Source organism: Galeopterus variegatus, unplaced genomic scaffold (genome assembly GCF_000696425.1).
Source record: "Galeopterus variegatus unplaced genomic scaffold, G_variegatus-3.0.2 Scaffold6, whole genome shotgun sequence".
NCBI lineage: Eukaryota > Metazoa > Chordata > Mammalia > Dermoptera > Cynocephalidae > Galeopterus > Galeopterus variegatus.
In genome coordinates, this window is record NW_007726117.1 from 280,240 (window position 1) to 306,310 (window position 26,071).

Consider the following 26,071-nt stretch of genomic DNA (forward strand, 5'->3'; position numbering starts at 1 on the left):
GCTCACTGGCTGAGCGTGGTGCTGACAACACCAAGCCAAGGGTTGAGATCCCCTTACCGGTCATCTTTTAAAAAAAAAAGAAAAAAAGAAAACTCATCCCTTACTCTGATTCTCACAATGAAAATAAGTCAGATAATGAAAACAGTAGGCCTACTTCTTAAATACCTTTTAATGTTCTGCACACTGCACAATGTGGGGCTTGCGATGTTTTTGTTGTTTAATAAAAGAGATGTAATAAAACAAAACAAAACAGGAAAAAGAAATCCTCAGCCATAAGGTGAAGGTATTAGGAGATGGGGCCTTGGGGAAGAGATTAAGTCATAGGGGTGGAGCACTCACAATTGGGATTAGTGTCATTATAAGAGGGCCAAGAGAGACCCCTCACCCCTTCCACCATGTGAGGACACAGCAAGAGGCACCATCTATGAGCTAGAAAGCAGGCCCTCGTCAGACATCAAATCTGCCTTGATCTTGGACTAACCATCCTCCAGAACTGTGAGAAATACATTTCTGTTGTTCATAAGCTACCCAGCTTATGGTATTTTGTTATAGCAGCCCAAATGGGAACAAACTAAGACAGGTGATAAAGTAGACTCACAGGGAGCACACCCCCACCAGACCAGGGTGGTAGTGGCAGTCAGGGAGAGAATGGCTGGGTCTGGCAAAGCCACAACCACTGGAGGGTGGTGGGTGGCACACAGAGGGGGCCACAAGGGACTCTTCAATTTTTAATTCTCAGGACATCAAAACCAGCTGAGGGACTCTGACAGGGATGGGTAGGGGTGCTCCAAATAAATTAAAATTTGGGTACTTCATGAAATTACAGCTTCATTTTGAGGCCTGCTCAGTGGCCACATCTATGTCACAATGCACAATCACCACTCCCCCTTGTTTTAACTGTTTCTCCTTCCGTCCTCTCCCAGCCCACTTGGCTAAGTGGGAGGAACATGACTCCACCTGTCAGGGCACAGTGATTGGCTGAAGGAAGGGCCAATCAGAATATTCTTCCGAGCTTTTTGCAACTAGAGCTGGTGGAGAAGGCCCTAAGGCTCACACAGCACCTTGTCGGGCACTGTTCTCAGTGCTTTACATAAATGAATTCATGCAATCCTCACAAGTCCTAACTTTACCCTTATTTTACAGAGGAGAAAACTGAGGCACACGGAGGTAAACAACCTGTCCAAAGTCATACTGCTAGAAAGTCTCAGAGTCAGGGTTCAAAATTAGCCTATGTGGCTCCCAAGTACTTTTCACTGCTTTGTCTTACTGTCCTTAGACTAGAGCTTGGAAGCTGCTAGTGGAGAAGCAGGTGACCTGTCCAAAGTCATACTGCTAGAAAGTCTCAGAGTCAGGGTTCAAAATTAGCCTATGTGGTTCCCAAGTACTTTTCACTGCTTTGTCTTACTGTCCTTAGACTAGAGCTTGGAAGCTGCTAGTGGAGAAGCATGTTAGCACAAGGAGAGAATGGAGCTGGCCACAGAGAGAAACTGAGTTGAGAAGCTAAATTTTCAGAGAAAGACAAAACAACTCAAGCAACTCAGGTCACAGATTTGAAGATATTTCAGGAAATGTGGCCTGCTGGCAGAATAATTTATTTCTCAGTGACCTCAAAAAGGACCCCAAGTGTCCCAAATAGGAATTCCTCCATAACTGATACTGTAGGACAAAGGTTACTTGGCAGTCTTTCGTGGTATAGTCACCAGGGATTAAAGTTCTGAGGGGCCACAATGTGCCTCTCACAGTACAACCCTCTCCTACCCTCTAGAGCTTTCTTCAGCAACCGGCGGGTAGGTCAGAATCCTGGGATAAGAAGCTTCAACATCACAGAAACTTTGAATTGTGTTTATTTTTGGCAGCTGGATCCAAACCCTTGACCTTGGTGTTATAAGGCTGCACTCTAACCAACTAAGCTAACTGGCCAGGCTGAAACTCGTAATTCTACATCACATTGTCAGCAAATCACAAACACCTCAACTCGCAGGATATGAGAATCACAGAGCTGAACACTGAGCACTGGCCTTGAGTCCGGACTAATTCCCAAAGGAAGGAACCCCAAAGCCACCCAAAGATTCCAGCCATCAAATTAGAAACTCCTAGCCTGGAGGCATTTGAGAGCTCCTCTAGCTCAGGCTCAAACCAAGAGCAGGAATTCTGTCTACGGCAGCCCCAGCAGGCCCCCAGCCTCCGTGGCTGGGCCCCTCCATTCTTGGGGAGGTCTCTCCCTCCCACAGCAGCACTGCCACTTAATTACTCTCTCCGAAGCAATCTGTCTACCTGCACTTCCCCCTTTGTTTCTGGTGCTGTTTCCTACCATGAGTGGGGGCTCTGGTATGGCTAGGAAGGAGGCCTATTTGTAGGCCAAGTAGGTGGTGGTCTGCATCGTGAGATGCACGGGCATCGGGAACAGTCTCATTTCCTTTTCCCAACAGTTCCCAGCCACCCAATCCTGGAATCCCACCACTGACTCCCAAACCTTTCTGAATCCCCTCTGTTCAATGCAAATACCCTGGAAGACTACCTCACACCAGTACCAAGAAGGGAAGTGAACTCACATTTACTGAGCACAGAATATAACCCAGTGGCTGGCTGTTAAATCCTTTACAAATGTGACTTCACTAAGTTTTCACACTGCTCAGTGAGTAGCTATTATTTTACAGCTGAGTAAAGTGAGGATCACACAGATCAAGTAACTCAGTCAAGGTCACAGAGCCAGTAAGTAAGTGGCAGGGGTTGATTACCCCTCCCAAGTCCATGACCCTTAGCCATGCTGTGGGACACAGGGCAGTGTGGAAGGTGGGGGGTGACAGTGGAGAGGTGACAGGTCCTGAGCTGGGAGAATGGAGACCCAGGTTTGAGCCTCAGGTGTGAAACCTTGTGGGGCAACTGGGAGTCAAAAATTCTCTGGGTATTTGTGCCCAGTAAGTTCCAGCTGAAGTATACAGGCACATGTGTGCAGGCCCATGGAGGGTTGCAGAGGCCTCTGCTTGGCCAAAGGTCTCCTTCTCCCCCTCCTCCACCCAGTCTCTCACCAATCATGATTGATGATGTGGGGTCTTATCATCTCCAAACCTGCCCATTCACCACTTCTCAGTTCTTCCTTCTTAGCTTCTTTCCCCCGTTCCCTCCATTCTCTTAATTCACACCAACCATCTCTCTCCTGGATCATTACGCCAGCCTCCCCTCTGGTCTCCCTGCCTCCAGTCTCCCGCCATACTGTATCATCAGCAACATATGCACACTGGGTACTCGGAAAGAGCCCTGGTGCCCACAGGACAGAGCACAACTGGATTCTCCCCGGCACGCAGGTCTGATGTAGGCAAGAAACCCATCTGGATACAGCCAGTCCTCACCACCCCAGCCAGAGGATCTAACCCTCCTCAGAAATCATTCCCTCATGTCCTCATTAAAACTGAAATGCACTCTGTGCGCCATTCTGTGCTGGGCTCTAGGGACAAGAGGGCCCACATCCCCTCCCCATCTGTAGTAGGGAAACAGAAAAGGAGTAGGTGACCTTGCCCTAGTGTTGAAATGGTCTGTCCACAGAATTGTTTCTCCATAGGGTAGCATGGTCATCTTTAAATAAGTAAACGCCCTGCCTAAAGCCCTCTAAACACCCCTCAGGCTTTGACAGGAGCTGTGTTCACTGCCTGGAAAGCTCTGGGCATAGTAGATTTTACTGTGCATCACATTGCCTTACTGTAAGCCTTACACAGCATCTCTTTCTGATGTTCACTTGCTTATCTGTCTACTTGTTTATGTGTGTCTCTTCCACTAGAACATGGTCTCCAAGAGCAGGGGCCTGGATGTCTGAAGTAACACCGTATCCACAATACCTAGCACAATGCCTGAAACTTGGTAAGGTCTGTTAAAAGACTAAATGAGAGCCACGAAAGGGAAGCCAAGATGCTGGAGCTGAAGGTGATGATCCTGACCCAGAGATGGGGTCAGAAAGGCTCTCCAAAAGAGGCCACCTAAAGTTGAGTTTTATGGAGTGAGTGTCAGGAGTGAAGAGATGGCATTCTAGAAACCCTGAGTAACCCCAGCATAGTTTTGAGAGCACTACAAGGCCAGCTGGTATTGCTGGAACAGAGGGAGGGTCAGGAAGTGATGGGAAATAGCCTGGATAGGTCACAGACCCTACCCTCAAGAACCTTGAACTTTTAACATCTAAGCGATGGAGAGCCAGGCAAGGGTTTTAAAGCAGAAAAATGATATGGCTTGGTTTGCACTTTAGAAAGGATGCATGGAAAGGGAGAGACTGGAGGAGCTGGGAAAGTTAGGGACTGTTGCAATAGTTCAAGGGGAATGAACAGCTCTGAGAGACATCCAGGAGATAAAATCAGCAGGACTTGGAGACTAGGGTGAGGGAGGGAGGTGTCAGGGGTGACTCCCAGGTTTCGGGCTTGGGCAACTGGGTGGATGACTATGCCATTCACTGAGATGGGGACACAGGAGGAGGAACAGGTTTGGGGGTGAAGATGTTGTGTATGGTTTGGGGCTGCCAAACTTGAGGTGCTCATAGGACAGTGAGATGGAGGTGTTGGGGGAACAGTTGGATTGTCCTCTCCCCAGGTAGCAGGGTGAACTTCAAAAGTGTAAACATGAAAGATTTGTGGGGAGGGTCAAAGCTCAGAAGAGAGAACAGGGCTGTCCCCTCTCATGGGAACACACCTGGAAGCACCAACTCATCCAGGAGATGGGTGACAGCTGGGGAGAGGATGCATAAAAGAGAACAATGACACATCCCTGAAGGGCTGACCTTAGAGGAGCTGTGGTGCACATAATTCCACCCTCGGCTGGGACCCAGGATTTCCTCCCACACTGCTGCCTTTGGATGTGGACACAGGGGGACAAGTGTGCCTGCTTTCATCCCTCTGGGCCTGCAGGGTGGCCACAACTTGGCTCATGCAGAGTTAGTGGAAGGCTGAGCAGAGACGCGGCTGTCCAAAATTAACCACCAGCCCCGCCTGACTTTGGATGTGGACACAGGGGGACAAGTGTGCCTGCTTTCATCCCTCTGGGCCTGCAGGGTGCCCACAACTTGGCTCATGCAGAGTTAGTGGAAGGCTGAGCAGAGACGCGGCTGTCCAAACTTAACCACCAGCCCCGCCTGAGGTCCAGTTCACCAAGTTGCTGTCGCAGGTGGCCCACAGGTTGCCGCTGTGACAGCGGGGCTCAGGTGGGACCGGGTGGGGGTGCTGCATCACCTCATCTCCAGGCCCGGCCTGCTGGGGGCGATAACACCCAGGGAGCACGTGGGAATGGGAGAGGCGCTGGGCTGTGCCTCCCGGGGGGCCCTCCGGCCATGACCCCTGCGCCTAGCAGGCCGCACACTGTTGTCTACGGCTGTGCCCCTCAGTTGTTCCTCCCGTTGGCTGTGTCCTCCAGCGGCCCCTCCGTCCCGTCCGCGCTTCCCGCCAAGTCCCCGCCCCCACCCGGTACCTGCGGTCGCTTTTCCCTAAGGCCGCTCCCTTCCAAGCAGTCAGAAAGGCCATGGGCGCGGGCCGAACTCGGACAGGGGCGCGGGCGGCCCCTCGCGGCGGCGGCCGCGGTGGCTCCAGAGGCAGCACCTGGACGGGGCGGGACCGGCGGCTCCTCCCCGTCCTGCCGGGAACCTCCCTGCCCAGCAAGGGAGTCGGTTTCCCTGGAGCGGGTCTGGTGTCCAAAAGCAAGGCAAGCCCACTCCCATCCAGAACCAGAGGGGATCTCGAACACGTCGAGGCCCATAACTGGGCACAGACTGAGGCCCAGAGGGGACCAGAGATTTGTCCAAGATCACACAGGGGGTCTGTGGCAGGCCTCTCCTCTCTTCCGGCCTCCATACTGATGGGCGTTGTGATGGCCCTACCAGGGTCTCTGCTAGACAAAGTGGGCCGCCAATCCCGTTTCGTCCTGCCTCCCCACAGAACCAACTGGCCTTGCCAGGACTGTGCCTGGATGGGGTTGCGGGCTTTGGGCTGGGTCAAGTGCAGGGCACAGAGCAGGAGCAGCAGGGGGCTGGCAGTGGAGCAGGGAGTTGGGAAGGCTGCCTGGGCCTGAGAGTGGAGACTGGGACATGACCCAGTCCACTGACTTCTGATAACCAGTCCCTCACGGGACGTGGGGGACAAAGGGTAATCAGTCACAGCTTATCTCCACTACAAACTTTCTTTGAAACCCCATATTTTACCTTAAGTCATGTGCATTTTTGGTTATTTTAAATTACTAGGGCAAGAGGAATTAGCTCTGGAGCAACATGAACCCCTGGTGGTGCAGTCCAGCAGGCTTCTATGGGAGGTTCAACTAACGACAAGTAGCAGGGGAGTATCGCAAGGGGATATTTGAGGACTACTCCAGCCAGCTCCAGCATCAAGAATGGTCTCAGGTGACCCTGGAGAGTTCTCTCATGAGAGAGGGAGGGGGTTAAACACAGGCCAGGGGCAGAGTGGCTAAGGAAGAGATTCTGTCTCCTTTTGGGCTGGGTCTGTATCCTAGGAACTTGTGGAATACAAATCTCATGTCCAATAAATGGTGACTGATTCTGATGAGTTAGGTGTTCTCTAATGTGCCAAGCCCTGAGCCAGGCATTCTACACAAATTCTCATTTATCTTTATCTTATTAAATACTCATCCCCATTTTACCAGTTAATGAAACTGAGGTTCAGAGGAGTTAATTAACTTCCCTGAGACAAAGTTTTGGAGCCAGGTCTTAAACCCAGGCCTGCCTGCCCATCTGGTGCTTTCCTCCCACCCTGCTTATGATCCACAGCAGGGTGGTCATGGAGTGGCAGACCCTGGGCAAAGCTACCCAGAGGGTGGAAGCTCCTAGGACTATCTGGGCAGGTTCTCTCACATTTCCTTGGTAGGCAGCAGAGAAGATATGACCTTTCCCTCTTTCTCTTAGCACTCATGTCATGGTTTTGGCAGATCAACAAGGGCCTGAGAATGCTGCCTATCTGACCACAAAGCTAAAGCTTTCAGATCTGGAAATTCCAGTTACAGTGCACCCAAGGGCCCAAACCCCTCAGTCCACAGAGCTTTGTCCAGCTTGGCAGCACTGGCCACTGAAGATAACCAACTTTCTTCTGGGCTCACAGGCCAGAATACCACAGGGCCTCAGGAGCCTGATCTCCTACAGGCTCAGAGCCCAGTCTACTGATGAGAATTAAAGTCCCACTCAGTCTCTGAGCCCACAGCCGACACCACTTACTCCAGGAAGCCATCCAGTATATCCCCAAAGGAGGGGTCTCTCCCTCTTCAGAAGTTTTGTTTTTTCTGTCTCAAAGAATTTAGCACTACATATTTTTTTTTTTTTGTCTTTTCTCTCCCTCTTCAGAAGTTTTGTTTTTTCTGTCTCAAAGAATTTAGCACTACATATTTTTTTGTGTGTGTCTTTTTTTTGTGTGTGTCCGGCAACGGATCGCAACCCTCAGTGTCGTGCCCGTACCGGACCGGGACCGGCAACGGGATCGCAACTCTGGGACGGATCGCAACCCTCAGTGTCACGCCCGTACCGGACCGGGACCGGCAACGGGATTGCAACTCTGGGTGTTGCGCCCGCACCTCGCTCAGCCAGTGAGCAGGAACCGGTCTGTACGTGGGATCCGAACCCTCGGCGGGAGCACCACCGCGCTCCCAAGCAGCGCACTGTAGCAGTGCGCCACCGGGCCGGCCCAGCACTACATATTTTTTAATCCTTATATTAGCTACCTATAATCATATCAGTCTCACTGTTCAGATTTCTGACTGAAGGTACCAGAGAGCATCTCATATCTGTGTCTCCACAGAGCCTAGCATCACTGCTACACATAGTAGGTATTCAGTGTTGAGTAAATGAAGAAGGAACTAATATCTATCAAATTTCTACTCAGTGGCAGACACTACATTGAGGGCCTTTATATACATTACTTCTAATCTGGACAACTTTATTTAAAGAATATTTGAGTCAGAAGTTTAGAAATGTTCCTAAGATCAAATCAGGAGCTGGGATTCAATCCCAGGGATCTTGAACAAGCCTTGTTTCCTATTCTTCTTCATCATCATCTGTTTAGATCTATGTTAGGCATTATTCTAAACTCTTCACATGTACCAACTCATTTAACCCTCAAAATAATTCTATCTTGTATGTCCTTTTACAATCCCAGTTTTTATAGTTGAAAAAGTGAGGCAGAGAGGGATTAATAATTTGCTTAAGATCATACAAGTTAAGTGAAAGAGTTGAGACAACACAAGCAGCCAGACTTCAGATTTTGTATCTTAACCCTAGCCCCAGTCTGTCTGCCATACAAGCTTAGAATGCACAAAGCACTTATGAAGCACTTTCCCAAGCTTATCTTATTTTGAATCTCATAACAACCCCTAGGTAGAGTAGGTTTAATTCTTCCCACTCCCCCTCGCTCTGTAATTAGTCTGCCTAGGTTAGAATCTTTGCATGTGACTTCAGACAAGTTAACCTGTGTCTCAGTTTTCTCATCGGTAAAATGAGGACAATAACAGCACCTATTACAAGGGTTGTTGTAAGGATTGAATGAGTTAATGCAAACAAAACAGAATAGTGCCAGACAGTGCATAAATTGGAGGGAAATAAAATGTTCTGTATAAATGAACTTTCAAGATAACTGAAGCTTATCACCTTTAATCATAGATTGACATTTTCCTAAAATATATTCTTACTTTTTTGTCTTCTTAAACATGGGCATAACAGCTCTTACTTAAGTGAATATCGGCCATGTAACAGGGACCAAGACTTTACATCAATCATCTTTAATCTTCACAACAACGCTGTGAGGGAACTGTTATCTCCATTGAGGAACAGAGAGGTTAAGAGATTTACCTAAAGTCACACAGCTAGGAAATGGTAAGGCCAGAATTTAGACACATGTTTTTTTGTTTGTTTGTTTGTTTTTTTATAAAGATGACCGGTAAGGGGATCTCAACCTTTGGCTTGGTGTTGTCAGCACCACACTCAGCCAGTGAGCAAACCGGTCATCCCTATATAGGATCCGAACCAGTGGCCTTGGTGTTATCAGCACCGCACTCTACCGAGTGAGCCACGGGCCGGCCTAGACACATGTTTATTAGGGTCTAGGTTCCTTCTACAAGGCCAGGAACCTTTTCAGGAAGCTGCAATGAATCAGTTTTGAGAACACCAGTTCTTGTGCTCATATGTGGTTTAGGCAACATTCTGCAAGGCAGTAGGGTACAGGACTCCTAACCTGCTTCTGTCTACTCTAAGACCAGAGTTTCTGTATGCTTTTACTAATGCTAGTAACAGAGCAGCAGAATATATAGGATCCGAACCAGTGGCCTTGGTGTTATCAGCACCGCACTCTACCGAGTGAGCCACGGGCCGGCCTAGACACATGTTTATTAGGGTCTAGGTTCCTTCTACAAGGCCAGGAACCTTTTCAGGAAGCTGCAATGAATCAGTTTTGAGAACACCAGTTCTTGTGCTCATATGTGGTTTAGGCAACATTCTGCAAGGCAGTAGGGTACAGGACTCCTAACCTGCTTCTGTCTACTCTAAGACCAGAGTTTCAATCAGGTAGGGCCTCTTCCCCATCCAGGTCTTCATACGTCGCAGTGCCTGGAGGGGTCTTTAACTCAGGCCTTGAATAATATCACATAGAGGCCCACACTGTGGATGAGTACAATTCAGGGTTGTCTCAATCTTGCATGTCCAACCACCATTAAAAGGCCCACAGGCTGAGCAATCAGTTATGTTCAGAGTCTCTCCTGTACGTCTTACAGACCCTCGAATGGGTGTGATGGGGGCTTCCTGCTTAGGGCCTACAGTTGCTGAGTCTTGATCTCTAATGCTCAAAGGGCTGCCCTTAAGACCAAGTGTGCAAAAGGCAGCCTGGTGTGGTGTAAGAGCAGGCCTCAGAGCTGACGCACCCAGGCCGGAACCGGGCTTGAACAACATGCCCCAACACAGGAAAGGACAAGTCACTTCCATCTCTCTATACCTCACTTATTCTATCTTGTGAGGCTTAAAGAAAATAATATATATACATTAAGAGACTTAATGCCAGACTCAAAGAAGGTCCTCAATAAGTGTCAGTTATTTTTCCCCACCTCTTTTCCTTCCCACAAAATAACTCACTCATCTCAAGTTTTGACTCCAGAGGAAACAGAAAGAAAGGAGAGACTAAAAATAAACCCTTAGGTCTTGGGTAGCTGAACACATTCTATATACTTAGTAGGGTAGGGAAGAAAAATGGGTGGGATCTTTCTACAGAGACACACCTTCCTCTCTATAAATTAATCTTTCATATCATTCACCTACTAGATACGTAACATTAGGACCTACATTTCTTATTTGAAGAGATTTTTAAAACCACTTGCTTTCAAACATTTTATCTTGTGATCCAGTACATATTCAATAACAAATTTAACATACCGAAAATTTACGTACAATGAATCAAAGTCAACCCAGAGACATTATAGCTATCCAACCAGCCAAACCAGACTGTAACCTGATTAAACATATTAATCTAAAAAACATGTCCATCAGAGGGGCCCAGGTGGCCCTGTTTGAAGAGATAGAGAGGAGCCTTAAAGGCAGGAGGCATCCAAGCACCAGGAAGGGACAGGGAGTCATGTTCAACCTATTGTGGGCACTCAAAGCCCTACGGCAACTTTATTTTTACTGGTAAGTGACATTCTGGTCTCTATATCTGTCCCTGTGAACTTGCTAAATGGGAACTCTGTCTCTTTTTTTATAGATCAAAATCAGTTTTCTAAACTTGAAGGTCAGACCTTGGACCAGGTTGTATTCACTAAAGTAATGAATGCCACTTAAATAAGGCCTCCTGAGAGAAAGTCTGCTGGCCTTTCCAGGTCAACAGAGCCCTAACATCAAATGGTGTCCTTGTTAGGGCTGTGCTTTAAAAAGATAAAAAAAATTCACAGTCACCACGTATGCTTTTACTAATGCTAGTAACAGAGCAGCAGAATAGTGTCCTGAGGACACCTCCTCTGGAAAGCCTTCCCCTTTCCTCTCAGCTACAACTATTCGTTCCCTCCTCTGGGTGTCCCAGCACTCCTATGTCAGTGAACAATGTTGTGAAATTAAATTTATCTAGATGTCTATCTCCACTAAAGGCAAGGCTCTCACAAGTTTTCTGTGTCTCTGGCCCTCACAATAAGTCTTAGCAAAGATCAATGAAATGACAATGACTTTCTCACTGTGCATTTTCAAAACTCTGACAACATAAAAGTTTTCTGGCAGTAAGAGCTACACTAAAGATCCATGCATGCAAAAACAGCAATTTAATATAAATTTTTTTCAGTAGAACAGAGTAATTGAACATGGATTCTGGAGCCAGAATGCCTAGGTTTAAATGCTACCTCTGGCACTTTTTACCTTTGTGATCTTGGTCAAATTATTTCACCTCTTTGTACCTGCAGAGAAAGTGAAGGAAAATGGTCAGGGTCCCTCAGATGTTCAGAATCTTGCCGAGCATTTGATGTAAACATGCATGTGTGCCCAGGTGTTCCTTGGCTGTCTAATGTAATTGTGTATGTGTGCCCAGGTGTCCTGGGTTATCAGACTTAAGTATAAAGGACAAATGGCTCTGATCCATGGCGCCCTCTGCCCCCCCCCCCGGGGGGGGGCTACTGCTGCTGGAGGCTGTTGCTGCAAGCTGTTGCTGCCAGTGCCCCCAGGATGCCGAGAGGCCACCGCCACTGCTGCTACTGCTGAGGACTGAGCTCGTGTCGTCTGCCAATGGCTCCCAGGGTCTTTCCCAATTACCTAGCATGGACCTGCATGAGGGGGGTCTGGTGACCCAGCCTGGCATGTGAGAGGTGTGGGGACCCTGTCCGTACAATGGATTTGAAGAGGCTGAGCCCTTGCCCTGACAATACAAATGGAAACTTAGTATAACTAAAATAATGAAACGTTTTGGCTTTAGTTATGAATTGCTTTAACAATACAATTGGCATAGTCACGTAGCAATACAGTACCTAAGCCTTCTCATCTGTAAACTGGGAATGACAGTACCAACTCAAAGGATTGTTACAAAGATTAAATTAATCTGTATATATAAAGTGCTTCAAATAGTTCTGGGCGGGCCGGCCCGTGGCTCACTCGGGAGAGTGCGGTGCTGATAACACCAAGGCCACGGGTTCGGATCCTATATAGGGATGGCCAGTTGGCTCACTGGCTGAGCGTGGTGTGGACGACACCAAGCCAAGGGTTGAGATCCCCTTACCAGTCATCTTTAAAAAACAAACAAACAAACAAACAAATAGTTCTGGGCACATATAAGAGTTAGCTTGCAATTATCATTATTTTTTTTTCCCCCTTTTTTGACCAGTAAGGGGATCGCAACCCTTGGCATGGTGTTGCCCACACCGCGCTCAACCAGTGAGCGCACTGGCCATCCATATATGGGATCCGAACCCGCAGCGAGAGCGCCGCTGCGCTTCCAGCGCCACACTCTTCCGAGTGAGCCACGGGACGGCCCAAATTATCATTATTTTTTAAAACTATCCACGAGAAAGATTGGAGGTGCTGTGCAGTAATAAGTAAAATCTACATATCAAGTATGGTATGACAATGTACAACAGCATCAGGACTAAATAAGTGGATTTAATAAAACTCGTAGGAGAACAAAGAGATTTAGAAGTTATGTGCTACTCCAGTGGTTCTCAAAGTGGAGTCCCTGGGCCAGCAACATCACCTGGGAACGTGTTAGAAATGCAAATTCTGGGGTCCGACTCTAGCCCTACTGAGTCAGAAACACTGGGGGTGGGGTCCAGCAATTCAATCTTAGCAACAACAGATCTTAGCAAAAGTCAATGAAATGACAATGACTTTCTCACTGTGCATTTTCAAAACTCAAACTGTGGAGAGCTTTACTGCTTTAAAAAGTCCTCTGGGTGATCCTGACGTTTGCTGAGTTTTGAGAACTACTCCTTTCCCCTCACCACCTACATCTAATCATACCCTAAGGCCTTTTAATTCTCCTAAATTGTTCTCAAATCTGTCTCCTTCTCTCTGGCCTCAGTCACAAGCACATTTTAGGTCCTGACCATCGCACCGGGACGCTGTTAACAGCTTTCCACCTGCTCTCCCTGCCAAGGTTTTCTCCTAAAACAATCCCCTAAATCGCCATTGATGGGATCTTTCTTACACACATACAAGAACATCTCACTCTTTTACCCACAACTCTAGATACACTGAGCTACTTCAAACTCTTCAAAACTTACTCTCTGCCTCTCTTTTTATGTATTCTTTCCAGAGCCTTGTCAGTGCTGGCAAATTATTTTTGCTAGCCTTGTGGTTTCAAAAGTTGTACAAGGGTACTTCAAAAAGTTCATGAAAAGACTCGTTATCTTTTAAATCTATTTTTCCACAAACTTCTTGAAGTACCATTGTATTTCTTTAATAAAAAGGCTGGTCATTTTTCCTATACTGTTGTTAAGGATCAGATGAACTAATATATGTAAAGCATTGAGGATCATGCCCGGAGCTTAATAAATGTTATTTGTTATTATTATTATTTATCATGTCCTGTTCCTAACATTTCCTATAAGCAAATTTTTTTTTACACAAAATGAAACAAAGCATGGTAAACTGGAAAGAGTATCATGCTTGGAATCAGAGAGACCAGAGTTCTATTCCTGGTTCACCTACTTATTAGGTGGGTGATCTGAAGCATATTATTTTAACTTTTTTGAGCCTCAGTTTCTCCATTTCTAGAATAGGGGATAATAACAGTACCTACTACTTAGGGCTATTGTGAAGATTAAACAAACAAAACACACACAATTGCTAGTACAGTGCTTCACACATAATGTGCATTCAATAACCAATAGCCATTTTCACTATTAATAATGAAAATAATGAGTTTGTTTACTTAAAACAATTAATATTAAAAATCTGTCAAATTCAAATCCTTTAGAACAATCCTGTGAGCTAGGTATTATGATATTCGTTGTATGAGGAAAATGAGGTCCAGAGATGCCAAATAACTTTCCCAAAGTCATCTTCACATTACTTTCTCAAAAAAGACAGAACAGGGATTCAGTCCCAGGATTTTTTTAATTTATTAGATCACAGTGCCTTCCAAGAGTCCACGTCGCAGATTCTTATTCAACAAATACATACAAAGCCACATGTTTCAGGCACTGTATCTATGCATACACACTTCCTATATTTCTTTCACAAAAACAGGACATGATAACTAAAATAACAGTTAACATTTATTGAGTATTCTTATACCCGTTCTGTCCCAAACACTGTACACCTATTAATCTATGCTGATTATATACCTACTCCTCCTTGAGTGAACATAATCAGAGAACAGTGCAAAACTCTATTGCAAATTTGATATATGGGTAGTATGCTTTATTATTACTTAAAGTTTATTGTTCTCATAATTACAGGCTACAATTTAGAAGTATGAGACATAGGAGAAAATTCTATAGAGCCCAAATAAACCTGAACCATTATGCAGAAGATGGTCAAAACTTTGTAAGTAGTGCCACTTAACTCTTGACAATACTTATCCATCTTTTTCAAGCATAGGCCCTGGAAGCCAGAGTCAACAACATAAAATATCACAAACAACTCTAAGACATTCATCCTACACAAGCAAGCATGGAGATATAGATACATATTTATATAATATATACATATTTTAATATTATATTGGTCCACTGAGTACACATATTTTAACAAAAGATAAGAATCTATGTAATCCAGTTAAACATACATAAGGTTAGGGTACAATTATAACATCAAAAGTTGGTGTTTATATAAGTTACAGATATTTAATATTTTCCAGAATTTTTTTCTAACTAAAAAAAATTTTTTTAAAGCATTTCAAACATTTGTTCATTTTCCCAGTGCAAAAGAAGGTTGTTCAAGTCAACTTACCTTTTTCCTGAAGAGTAAGGGGAAGAACCCCCCCCAAAATAAAAAGAAAGAAAAAGAAAAACCCCCAAAACTCCACCACCTACCACAACTCCCAACACTACCTTCTCAATCAACTGTGCAGTAAATCCTTAGGTCACTGGATTTATCAAAACTAAAGCCTTGTGATTATGATTCAGCCCTTGCTTCATATGTATGACTTTTATGCTGAAATGTTTCTATTTACAAAAGTAGAAAAAAGTTAGAAGTGCAAGAAAGTGGTTTAACTTTGTTTTAAACTGCAGCAGTCCAATTGTGTGTGGAAAGAATAAAAGCACCATTTCAAGATGAAATGAATCGGATATCTTGGAATTTATTTATAGGCTAAGCAATAAATTACTCTGATTAACAAAGATCAATACCACGTTAACTTGGTGACCCCATATATTTTTAATTAGTTTTTAAGTGCATTTTTCTTAATCTCAGTATTCAGTACATCATCTAAGTCAGTAACGTATGTTAAAAAACAGTTAAGATTACAATTTACAGCCTACTTCATAGTCTATTTCAAATTTAGCTTGTCTGTTAGGTCAGTTTTACAGGAAATGGGCTTTTAACACACGAAGAGTTTTGATAATTTGGCAGGTCTTTTCTCTCCCAGTTAAAGAACAAAAATTTTTTTGCTAGCTTGCCAATTTTATAGGTGAAAAACATGAAGAGAGTAAATAAACTAATTTAAACTGCAAAGATGGACAAAAAGCAATATGATAAAATATACATCACTTTTTCACTTGTACTCAGTGAAACTAGTTTTTACATTTCAAGTAATTGAGCCTTCATTAAAGAAAACAAAAATATATATGAAAAATTAAAGTACCTTCCAGTTCTAGCTTGCTAAAGTTTCTTCTGCAAAAGTATAAAAATAAACTTATCATAAACTAAAGAGGGCAGTGCCATAGCAAATGCAGAATGGCTGTCATGTTAAGATTTTTGCTTACCTTATACTGATGGGTATACTGTAGGTGATTAATTTTCTCCACTGTCTAGCACTAAAAGTAAACATTTGCAGTGCCATAGCAAATGCAGAATGGCTGTCATGTTAAGATTTTTGCTTACCTTATACTGATTGGTATACTGTAGGTGATTAATTTTCTCCACTGTCTAGCACTAAAAGTAAACATTTTCTTACAAATTTTATTTGTAAGAAACTGATTTTATTAATTAGCAAACATATGGAGAGGTATCTGTTGATTTAAAATTCTTTAAATCCAGAGAAAATTTTTAAAAATATATTTCACACATAAGGCTTTAACATTTTTATTTTGGAAAAGATTGAGTCTGAAGCTACTATATAATGGTTCAACCTAAAGCATCCCTTTTTCAATAGAGGAGTCAACCTATGTAAAATATTTTTCCTTGTCTATGAAAACAAATTAAACAGTATTTTTACTATAAGGAAATAAAAAAACGGACTTTAAACTAGTAATTTGCACCAATCATGAATGAAGTAAGATGTTCTTTCCCTTCCCCTCCCTCAACCATTCAAATCAGAGAATACTGCTAACTTTAAGAACCCCACTGGCTATCAGAATAACTACAGAACAAGCGTAGCACAGGGGGAAATGATTTCTCTATATTCCAGAAGGCAGATGCTTGGGTGCTCTGGCTTTACAGGTAAAAGTTGCACAGGCAGGCAGAAGCTCACAGTAAATGCACATCAGAACAGGGCATAAGTGAAGAGGGCTGACTAGGTTACTGCTTTTACAGGGGAGGAAAAAAAAAAGACATCTGAAATAGTTAAAAAAAAAAAAACAAAGTAACTAAACTTCTGTCACATTTACAGGAATCTCAAAACTTTTGTATTCCCATGCTCATAGGTAGTTTTGATACACATTGTAAATAGCTTCAGTATTCAGGAAGAAGAGTACTGTATTCTTTAAAAAGGACAAGAAAATTCTTCATGCTTCCGATATCTCAGACTTGCTGAGTGCAATAGCCAGTTCTAAGTCTTCTTGTTCTTGCTGATTCAGTCGGGCAAGCCTCTGCTCTTCCTCTCTCTCACTTTCCCTCTTGGCCCATTCAATCATATCTTCTTCAGAGGGATACTGCCATTTAAAAGACCAAACGAATGAACGAATGAATAAACAAATAAATAAAACAAAGTAAAAAAAGGAAAAACAGTTTTTTACAAAAAGGCATTAACTACCTATTTCACCTAAAGGAATCTGGGAAGAGTCTTATTTGTGACTTATTAATTTTTTTTCTCAAAACACGTTTAATTTTAACAAGGTATTAAACTACGGTTTAATTTGAAAAATTGTCTATAGGTAAAATTAGACGTTAAAAACATCACTTTAAAAAATAGAAATGCATAAGGTAGATTAAGAGATTTAAAAACACGGGCCGACCCCTTGGCGCACTCGGGAGAGTGCAGCGCTGGGAGCGCAGCGATGCTCCCGCCGTGGGTTCGGATCCTGTATAGGAATGGCAGGTGCACTCACTGGCTGAGCGCAGTGAAGGCAACACCAAGCCAAGGGTTGCGATGCACTTACTGGTCACGAAAAAAAAAAAAGAAAGAAAGAAAAGAAAAAGAGATTTAAAAACAGGAGAGGACTAGCCCTTTTGATCTAATGTAAAACATTTACTACTTCAATTTTAGTGAGCATCCTCACATAATAAATCATTTTTAACTTAATCCCACTGGCGATTTTCTCCCCTTAGGTATAGAAAAACTCTGAAGAAAAAATATGCTGATTTTGCTATACATAATATAAGAATATTGGGTACACTAAGCAAGATGTGGACCAAATCATTTATTTAAAATGCATTTTGAAGATTTTGGCAGGCTTTGAGAACTTTTTGACCCAGTCCAAATAAAGCCTTAACACTGGTATTAGGTTGGGGAAATATTTTTATCTATCCAAAACAGCAACATTGGTTTCAAGTCTTCTCACACAGAGGAATCCCATAAAAGGATGAAATGAAAGAAATTGTCAGACTTTTAGAAAATGATATCTTTTTTCTCTAGGGAATTAGTAGACTTTAAAACTTATAATACTTAACAAATATTTCACAGTGAAAAAAGACATTTTTATTATGAGTTGCTTTATATTATACCATGCTGAGAATTTAGAGTATAAAATACGTGAAACATCTAGCTATTGTTCAAGACTCATTCCAACCAGGTTTTGACTTGCTGAAAACATATTTAAGATATTAAATGCCATGAATTGCCAGAGGATTATTTTATACTAAGAAAATTATAAGCTCCTAAGAAGGTCTTGATTCTCTGCTTGAAATTCTTGATTCTTTGTTTGAAACAATTCAAATTCCATCTAATGAAAGTTAAGTCGATATAATTCTGACGCTCTGTTTAAGTCAATATAATTCTGACACTCTTTTTACAATATTCAAAATATTGATTCTTATTTTGTTCCTTCACATTCAGGAGAAGCCATTGGAACTCAGAGTACAGATTCAAAAGCTGGATAGCTCAACAGCCATAGGTGCATGCAGGTTCCTGCCTACCTCCTTTCTAACTATAAATAGCTGCAGGGATATAGCAACTGGCTGACTAACCCAATGTTGTACTGAGGAGGGAGATACTAGGCAGATGTGGCCAGGGTCAACTGGCCACTAGATCTACTTGAAGATCATCTAAAGGGCATAAATGATAAACAGAGGAAAATTCCTACATTTATCACATTGTCACAGGAAGTGATAATGAAGGTCATTTTGCCAGGAAAAAAAAAAAGTCTGGGAACATGAAACTTTGTTAGCTACTCTAAGAATTTTATTAAAAAATAAAAAAACTTGGGCCGGCCCCGTGGCGCACTGGAGAGTGCGCTGCTTGGGAGTTCGGCGGCGCTCCCGCCGAGGGTTTGGATCCCATGTGGAGACCGGTTCCCGCTCACTGGCTGAGCGCGGTGCAGGCGCAACACCGAGGGTTGCGATCCCGTTACCGGTCAGTAAAAAAAGACAAAAAGGAAAAAAAAATAAAAATAAAAAGACTTGCATTTATCTGAATAATGATGAATACAACAACACTTTATGTCTCTCCAGAGTGATGCCTCCATGGTTGGTTGCCCCATTTCTGTGATCTTATAGGTCTTGTCTATGCCACTGTGGAATCCTTCCATTGTTTCTAAAGGTTATTTTAGTCACCTCTGAGAGAATGCAAAGTAAATATGGGAGGCTAGTGAGTTACAGCCTTCCAAATAAAATCGTTTAGAGCTTGAAAGTCATTTATTTCATAACACTGACATTTACATTTTTAACAAGCTACTACATAAATATAATAAGAAGTTTTACTTTATATTCAAAGAATCCCTGACCCTATCCTCTCATATAATGGTTGCTGACTGGTCTCCACCAATCATTAAAATTTTACACACAAACACACAAACACAGTTACAAATACACAAGCTCATTTCTGGCATTATTCATCCAGTGGGTAGACAATGAATGACTCTCTGATGGCCCATTAAATCACCATCACCCATAACCATCTGCAAAATAATAATTGTGAGTATTTAACTTATATTTATATTACCAAGACTAAGAGAAGGGTCCACAAAACAACTTGTATATATAGCAAGAACTAAGACTACTAAAATCATTTGTGCAATGGAACAATCGTAGAGCCATCAAAACAAAATCAAACAGAGGTTTTGCTTGGGGGAAGAATAAAAGATCATTTTTAGTATGTTGGTAAATTTAGCTGAAATGATGCAAATTTGGCAGACTCCAAAGTAATCTCTGAAAACTCTTGAAACTGTAAATGGAAAGATTTTCCCCCAAAGAGCCCATTCACAGTACTTACAGCACTGAAGTTAGCAAAATTGCTTGGGTCAGCCTCTTTATTGGTAGTGGTAGTAGTAGAAGTGAATGGATCACAAAACATATCAGGATCTTTTTCTTTGGGGCTATCATTGCCTGGGAAAGGCTGAAATGGATCATTCAGTTTAAAGGGATCAGAAGAATCCAATGTGTTGACAGGTCTTTTCCCTGGATCAAAATCATTACAATTAACCAGTAAATACAGCAAACATAAGCACACAAGAACATGTACACAAGGAGCATTAAAGAACTGAGGGTGGAGAATGGGGTGAGTACCTAAAACACATTCTTAATATTGTCTTGAATGGCCACACCAACAATCTGTCTTCAAATTTTTCATATACAATCTCTCAAATATATTCCAGCTATGTGCTACTAAATGAAAAAACAGCAAAGGGGAGATGGGCCAGGAATTATATTTTTGTCCAGAGATTAAATCTTTTTTTCTCCCAAATAAGCATGTTCCCAAGAAGAAAGGGAGGAAAGGATGCAACAGGAGGAGAATGACAAAGAATAAAGACAGAAATGGTTTCTGTTGTTATAACCTCTGCCTCATACTTGTAGTTATCCACTAGTGACAGTAAGAGCAAATGACCTTTGAAAAATGGTAAAAATCTGATTTTTCTCTAGATCTTAATACAACACTTAGGAGCATAAAAAATTAAATATTACCTTGGCAAAATCCTGCCTACTTTTGTCATCTATAACATTTCAAACTGAAGAATAAACAATGTTTTGAAGCCCAGGACCTAATCTTTGTGGTAGATGATACACTAATCTTTGACCAAACAACAACATACTGTCCTATAAGTCACTCATTAATTCACTATCATTTTCAAATTAGTTTTTTAATTTTAAAGTCTTACTTAAACTTAGTACTTCTTTTTTTTTTTTTTTGTCTTTTTTTTTACTGACCGGTAACGGGATCGCAACCCTCGGTGTCGCGCCCGTACCAGGGACCGGCAAAGGGATCGCAAACCTCGGTGTTGCGCCCGCACCACGCTCAGCCAGTGAGCAGGAACCGGTCTCCACATGGGATCTGAACCCTCGGCGGGAGCGCCACCACACTCCCAAGCGGCGCACTCTCCAGTGCGCCACCGGGCCGGCCCTAAACTTAGTACTTCTTGAAGAAAAGATAATATGAATACATGTTAAAATATCTTCAAATATATTTTTTTCCTAAAATGCATCAAGCTGATAATAGCAATCATAAAAACAGAGTCTCTCACGGTAGCGGCTTACAAAAGAAGTTCATATCTCACATCTCAATGGGTCCTTCCAACAATTCTGTGCAATTAGGGAAAATTAGAATTATTGCCACCACGTAACAGGGAGGCAGCTGAGGTTCAGACACACGAACTTACACACTAAAGATTACCAAGCTAGTCAGGGGTTATCCAGAAATACACCCAGATCTTTAGGCTCCCAGTCCAGTACTCTTTCCAAGAAATCACAGTTTTTCCCTTGATCTTTCTCCAGTGATATACACTCATTTTACTGAAGGTTCTTAGATTTAATTAAGTCACTAATATTTTACTTAGGATTTAAAAAATAAACTCACTATTGGCATCATAGGTGTAAAAACTCAAATGAGTAAATTGACTATTACTTGTTTTTTAAATATATTCTGACAACATTACCTCTAGCTGTATATGATATAGGCTACTTTTCCTTAAAAGACAGAAACCACTTAATTCATTTACCTGATTTTTCAACAGATTATTGAGTATTAACAGTTGTGTATGCAATCTTTTAAGAAGAAAAAACATGGGGAGTTTATAAAAAGGCAAGAAGTCTATAACCACTGAGGCTGAAAATTTACCCAGAAATGATATACGACTAAAAAAACAATGTACCAAATGTGTCTTCTCAAGTAACAGCCTAGCAGTACTACAACTACTCAGGGGATTGCCTTTTAAGCCACTTTTTATGAATTTTATTATCTTCATTAAAAACAAAACAAACTTGCCCTTTGTATAGTGTTAAATGCACACACACACACACACACACCAAACAAACAAATAACCACCATGACCGAGACAAAAAAATAAAGCTCTTAAGAATTTGTTCCTGGACCAAAAAAATAAAAAATCCCTATTATAAAATAAAGGAGCCAAAATCATATTCTCCTTCAAGAAAAGCAATAATTTGTTTTAAACTACTGTATTACTGAATTCTTGATACTAAAGAGGTCACATATGCTCACATTAAAGGACTTAAGAAAGACTTTGTACTCTGCAGAAAAGGGGGACTTCAAATTAATCCTCTCTTACAGAAACTAATTAAAACACCAAAGTGCAGAAAATTGCCATTCAAATGATAATCAATGAGCTTACAAAAAGCAAGAGATTTCATCTACAGTTTCCTTTTTCTATTTACTGCCTCTCTGAAATGATTTAGGAAATAAACCTCTTGCCAGAAAGACAACTCATGACAGTTACCATGCTGGCCTCTTAGGCATATGTCTATAATTCTGTACTGAGGTTAGAACAGATAACAGCTGCAGGTTTCTGCCATGTGTTTGACTTGCTTTGTTTATGGCCCTTTATATAACATGTAAGTACATAAGTAAGGCCCTCACAATACTTTTCAGAAAGAGGAAAAGGCATCTAGTAGATTTAGGAAAGGTACCAATTCTCATACCAGGTGGTGGTGGGCAGGGTCTTGTTGGAGTTCCAATCTTTGGTGGCAGTGCTGGGGGCACATCTTCAGTTTTGACAGATGTTTCCTCAGACACATTTTTTGTAATGACCACACTGCTGGCAGAGCTCGATATGGCTGAACTAAAAGGATCTTCATTGTTGACCTTTGTTTAAAAAGAAATGCTTATACATTGTTTTATATATATATATATACACATACAATGTAAATGTTTAAAATATGTACATTAATTATACCAAGCAAACTGTGCTGGTCATGTAGTATTTGGAAGAATGATTTAAGGATTATGCAGCTTTCTTTATTTCAATGCTGAGAGCACTGATATTTTTATCTTTGCATTTAGGGCCAAATGGGAGAATTTTTTTTAAAAAAGTTGTTCTATATGAATAGTGACTCTAACATCATTACATATCAACAGTAACAAGGGCTGGCCTGTGGCTCACTTGGGAGAGCGTGGTGCTGACAACACCAAGTCAAGGGTTAAGATCAAACCAAAATAGGCCAACTCTGGATTAAAGGTTTGTCAAGCTTCAGGTGATATTCAATACAAAACCACCTGAGGCCCATTTTAAAGGGACTGTATACCTGTCCTCCAATGAGTATCTGACCCAAACAAAAATCAAAGAAAAAAGATACAGATTCTGGGCCGGCCCGGTGGCGCACTGGATAGTGCGCCGCTTGGGAAGCGCGGCGGCGCTCCCGCCCGAGGGTTCGGATCCCACATGCGGACCGGTTCCCGCTCACTGGCTGAGCGAGGCGCGGGGGCAACGCCGAGGGTTGCGATCCCATTGCCGGTCCCCGGTCCGGTACGGGGGCGACACTGAGGGTTGTGTGATCCGTTGCCGGACACGGAAAAAGACAAAAGACAAAAAAAAAAAAAAAAAAAAGATACAGATTCTGCACTTCCCAATGGACTTAAATACAGCAATGATTTCATACAAAGGCAAAGAAAATGGCATCTTGACAAACTATAAAGACAACTTGAAAGTTAATTTTTTTTTTTTTTTAAAGATGACCAGTAAGGGGATCTTAACCCTTGACTTGGTGTTGTCAGCTCCATGCTCTCCCAAATGAGCCAACCGGCCATCCCTATACAGGGATCCGAACCCATGGCCTTGGTTTTATCAGCACCACACTCTCCCGAGTGAGCCACAGGCCGGCCCGAAAGTTAAATTTTTAAAGCAAACTGATCCTATGGAATGATGTCTTAATGTGGGTCTGAAGATCCTACCTTTCAAATATATGGAATAATGAAAGATTCACTTTTCTATAATAAATCATAATTTACAATTTTACATCTATTTAGGTGTTTCTCAACAGTAACATTTTGGGTTGGACACAATACGTTGTGGGGGGCTACACATTGCCAAACATTCCTTGAGGGCGGAAAGGGGGGCCAAAATAATCCTCAGGTGAGAACCAATGATATAGACAATTTGATATACACTTGACTCCTTCTCTCTTGGCCTGAATCTATACTAGAACTACACTGGAAAATAGGTAGTGGACATTTAGTGCTCAGCTTTGTGTATTAATTATCTTAACACTGACCTTAACAACCTTAGAACATAAAATCAAGTAACCAATACAGACAGGATGAAATGAATGCCCAGATTTCACAGCTATTGACCCAGACAGTCAACAGCAGAAAAATGTAGTTCAATTGGGAGAAACGTTTAAAAAGACAGATGAATGTGAAGTTGTTGAGCAAACCTATCAGTAGAAAATTATAATTACCTTCATCATCACCATAGTCTATTTATATATAGAAATATGTTTACTTTAGCTACATCTTATCTTTCATTTCTATCTGAAATCAACATTTGTTGTGACTTATTAAAATCAAGCTGCAGGGCCGGCCTGTGGCTCACTCGGGAGAGTGCGGTGCTGATAACACCAAAGCCACGGGTTCAGATCCTCTATACGGATGGCTGGTTAGCTCACTGGCTGAGCGTGGTGCTGACAACACCAAGTCAAAGGTTGAGATCCCCTTACTGGTCATCTTTTAAAAAAAAAAAAAATCAAGCTGCAATGTTTGTGAGAGGGTTTTATAATTGAAAGGAGAGATTGCTCCTTTGGTGGAAACACAGCATATTTTCCCTTTCCATTAATCACTGCAGATTACCTTTGACAATATGCTGAAGTCAGCAAATCCATCTCCGAATGATTCATTTCCAAAAACAGAAGCGAAGGGGTCTGTGGCTAAAATGAATAAAGAATATCAATGCAACAGAACACAAAGACATCGAATTTCATGTCCTTTTTTGGTTGGCAACATTCAGACAGATGAAAAATATCTAAATTCCAGATATTAATTCCTGAATTTATGAATGACACCCACAGAGTATACACTGATAATCCCACAAGGTATATTCCTATGTATAAATCAACTGATGAATGATTCAAGATCAAAAACTGGTGAACTAACTCTAAGTAAAGTGTTTAAGACTCTGGAATACATATGAAATAATATAGCTCCAATGACCTTAAATTATTTCTAATAAAGACATCAAGTAGTAAAAAAGCTAGATACCATTAACCCTACATTTCACACTCATCTTTCAAAGCCCATTTCAAATGCTACCTCATTCACAAAGCCTGAAGTAACCTACATGTTGCTAATTCCTACAGCAAGAAGTGATTTTTTCCTTCTCTGTGGCACTAACTGCATTCTAGTTTGGACCATGGTTATCTGTGATTGAAAATCAGGGCCGGCCTGGTGGCGCACTGCGCTAGTGCGCCGCTTGGGAAGTGCGGCAGCGCTCCCGCCGAGGGTTCGGATCCCACATACAGACCGGTTCCCGCTCACTGGCTGAGCGAGGCGCGGGGGCAACACTGAGGGTTGCAATCCGTTGCCGGACACGGAAAAAAAAAAATAAAAAAGAAAAAAGAAAATCATCCTTATTAGCAAGGATGATTCCAGGAAGGTCCTTGAAAATAGAAAATAAGGCCTATCCAAAGAAGAATGAACATCCAACATTTGTTGACCACATACGAAATCCAAGAAAATAAGATATAATTCCTACCCTTGAAAAGTTCACAGCCTAGTAAGAGACATAAAAACAAACAATAATAATTTTATAGAGCTATTAGAGAGGTGTGAAAAACCTGTAGTGGGAATCACCAACTGTCTGGGAGAATCAAGAAAAGTAGCAAACAAGCCATTACATTTGAGGTTTTGAATAAGGTCTTTTAAATGAGGATGGGGTTTGTCAAATAGGTGGAGGTTGGGGAGAGAAAGCAGGCTACTAGGCAGAAAAAGCAGTGACTGCAAAAGCTTTACTTAACCAAAGCTCCACAGGCATGATGGAAGTTTTCTCTCTTCCATCATAGTGTACTTACCAAGTAAACTAACATTTTTAGCTGAAATGAACTGATCTACTCGGATAGGCTTCACTTATTCAGGCATAAGGGCTACCAATAATGTTAAAGAATGTTTATATGAGTTGTTGCCTGATATAGAAAGGTAGAAAGAAATAAGGGGAAGAGTTGGAAAGAAAGCAGAGGAAACAGAATTGCAAAAAAGAGGGCAAGGGGCCAGCCCGTGGCTCACTCAGGAGAGTGTGGTGCTGATAACACCAACCACGGGTTCGGATCCCTATATAGTAATGGTCGGTTAGCTCACTTTGGAGAGTGTGGTGCTGACAACACCAAGTCAAGGGTTAAGATCCCTTTACCGGTCTTTTTTTTTTTTTTAAATAAAAGATGACCAGCAAGGGGATCTTA

General features: G+C 42.3%; 1 protein-coding gene across 2 annotated transcripts in view; it reads right to left on the reverse strand.

Annotated features, from left to right (window-relative positions):
* The window catches only part of EPS15 (epidermal growth factor receptor pathway substrate 15), a 133,401-nt gene that overhangs the window by 1,403 nt on the left and 105,927 nt on the right, over positions 1–26,071 (reverse strand). The window contains exons 22-25 of one of the 2 annotated variants that reach the window (XM_008576173.1): positions 24,471–24,547; positions 22,328–22,490; positions 19,668–19,852; positions 16,090–16,950 (exon numbers count right to left, since the gene is read on the reverse strand). In XM_008576173.1, coding sequence (XP_008574395.1) covers positions 16,804–16,950; positions 19,668–19,852; positions 22,328–22,490; positions 24,471–24,547 — 572 coding nt within the window. In that variant the 3' untranslated portion in view covers positions 16,090–16,803. Of the gene's footprint in view, positions 1–16,089; positions 16,951–19,667; positions 19,853–22,327; positions 22,491–24,470; positions 24,548–26,071 lie in introns of those variants that run through there. The other variant, XM_008576238.1, reaches the window with a different exon arrangement.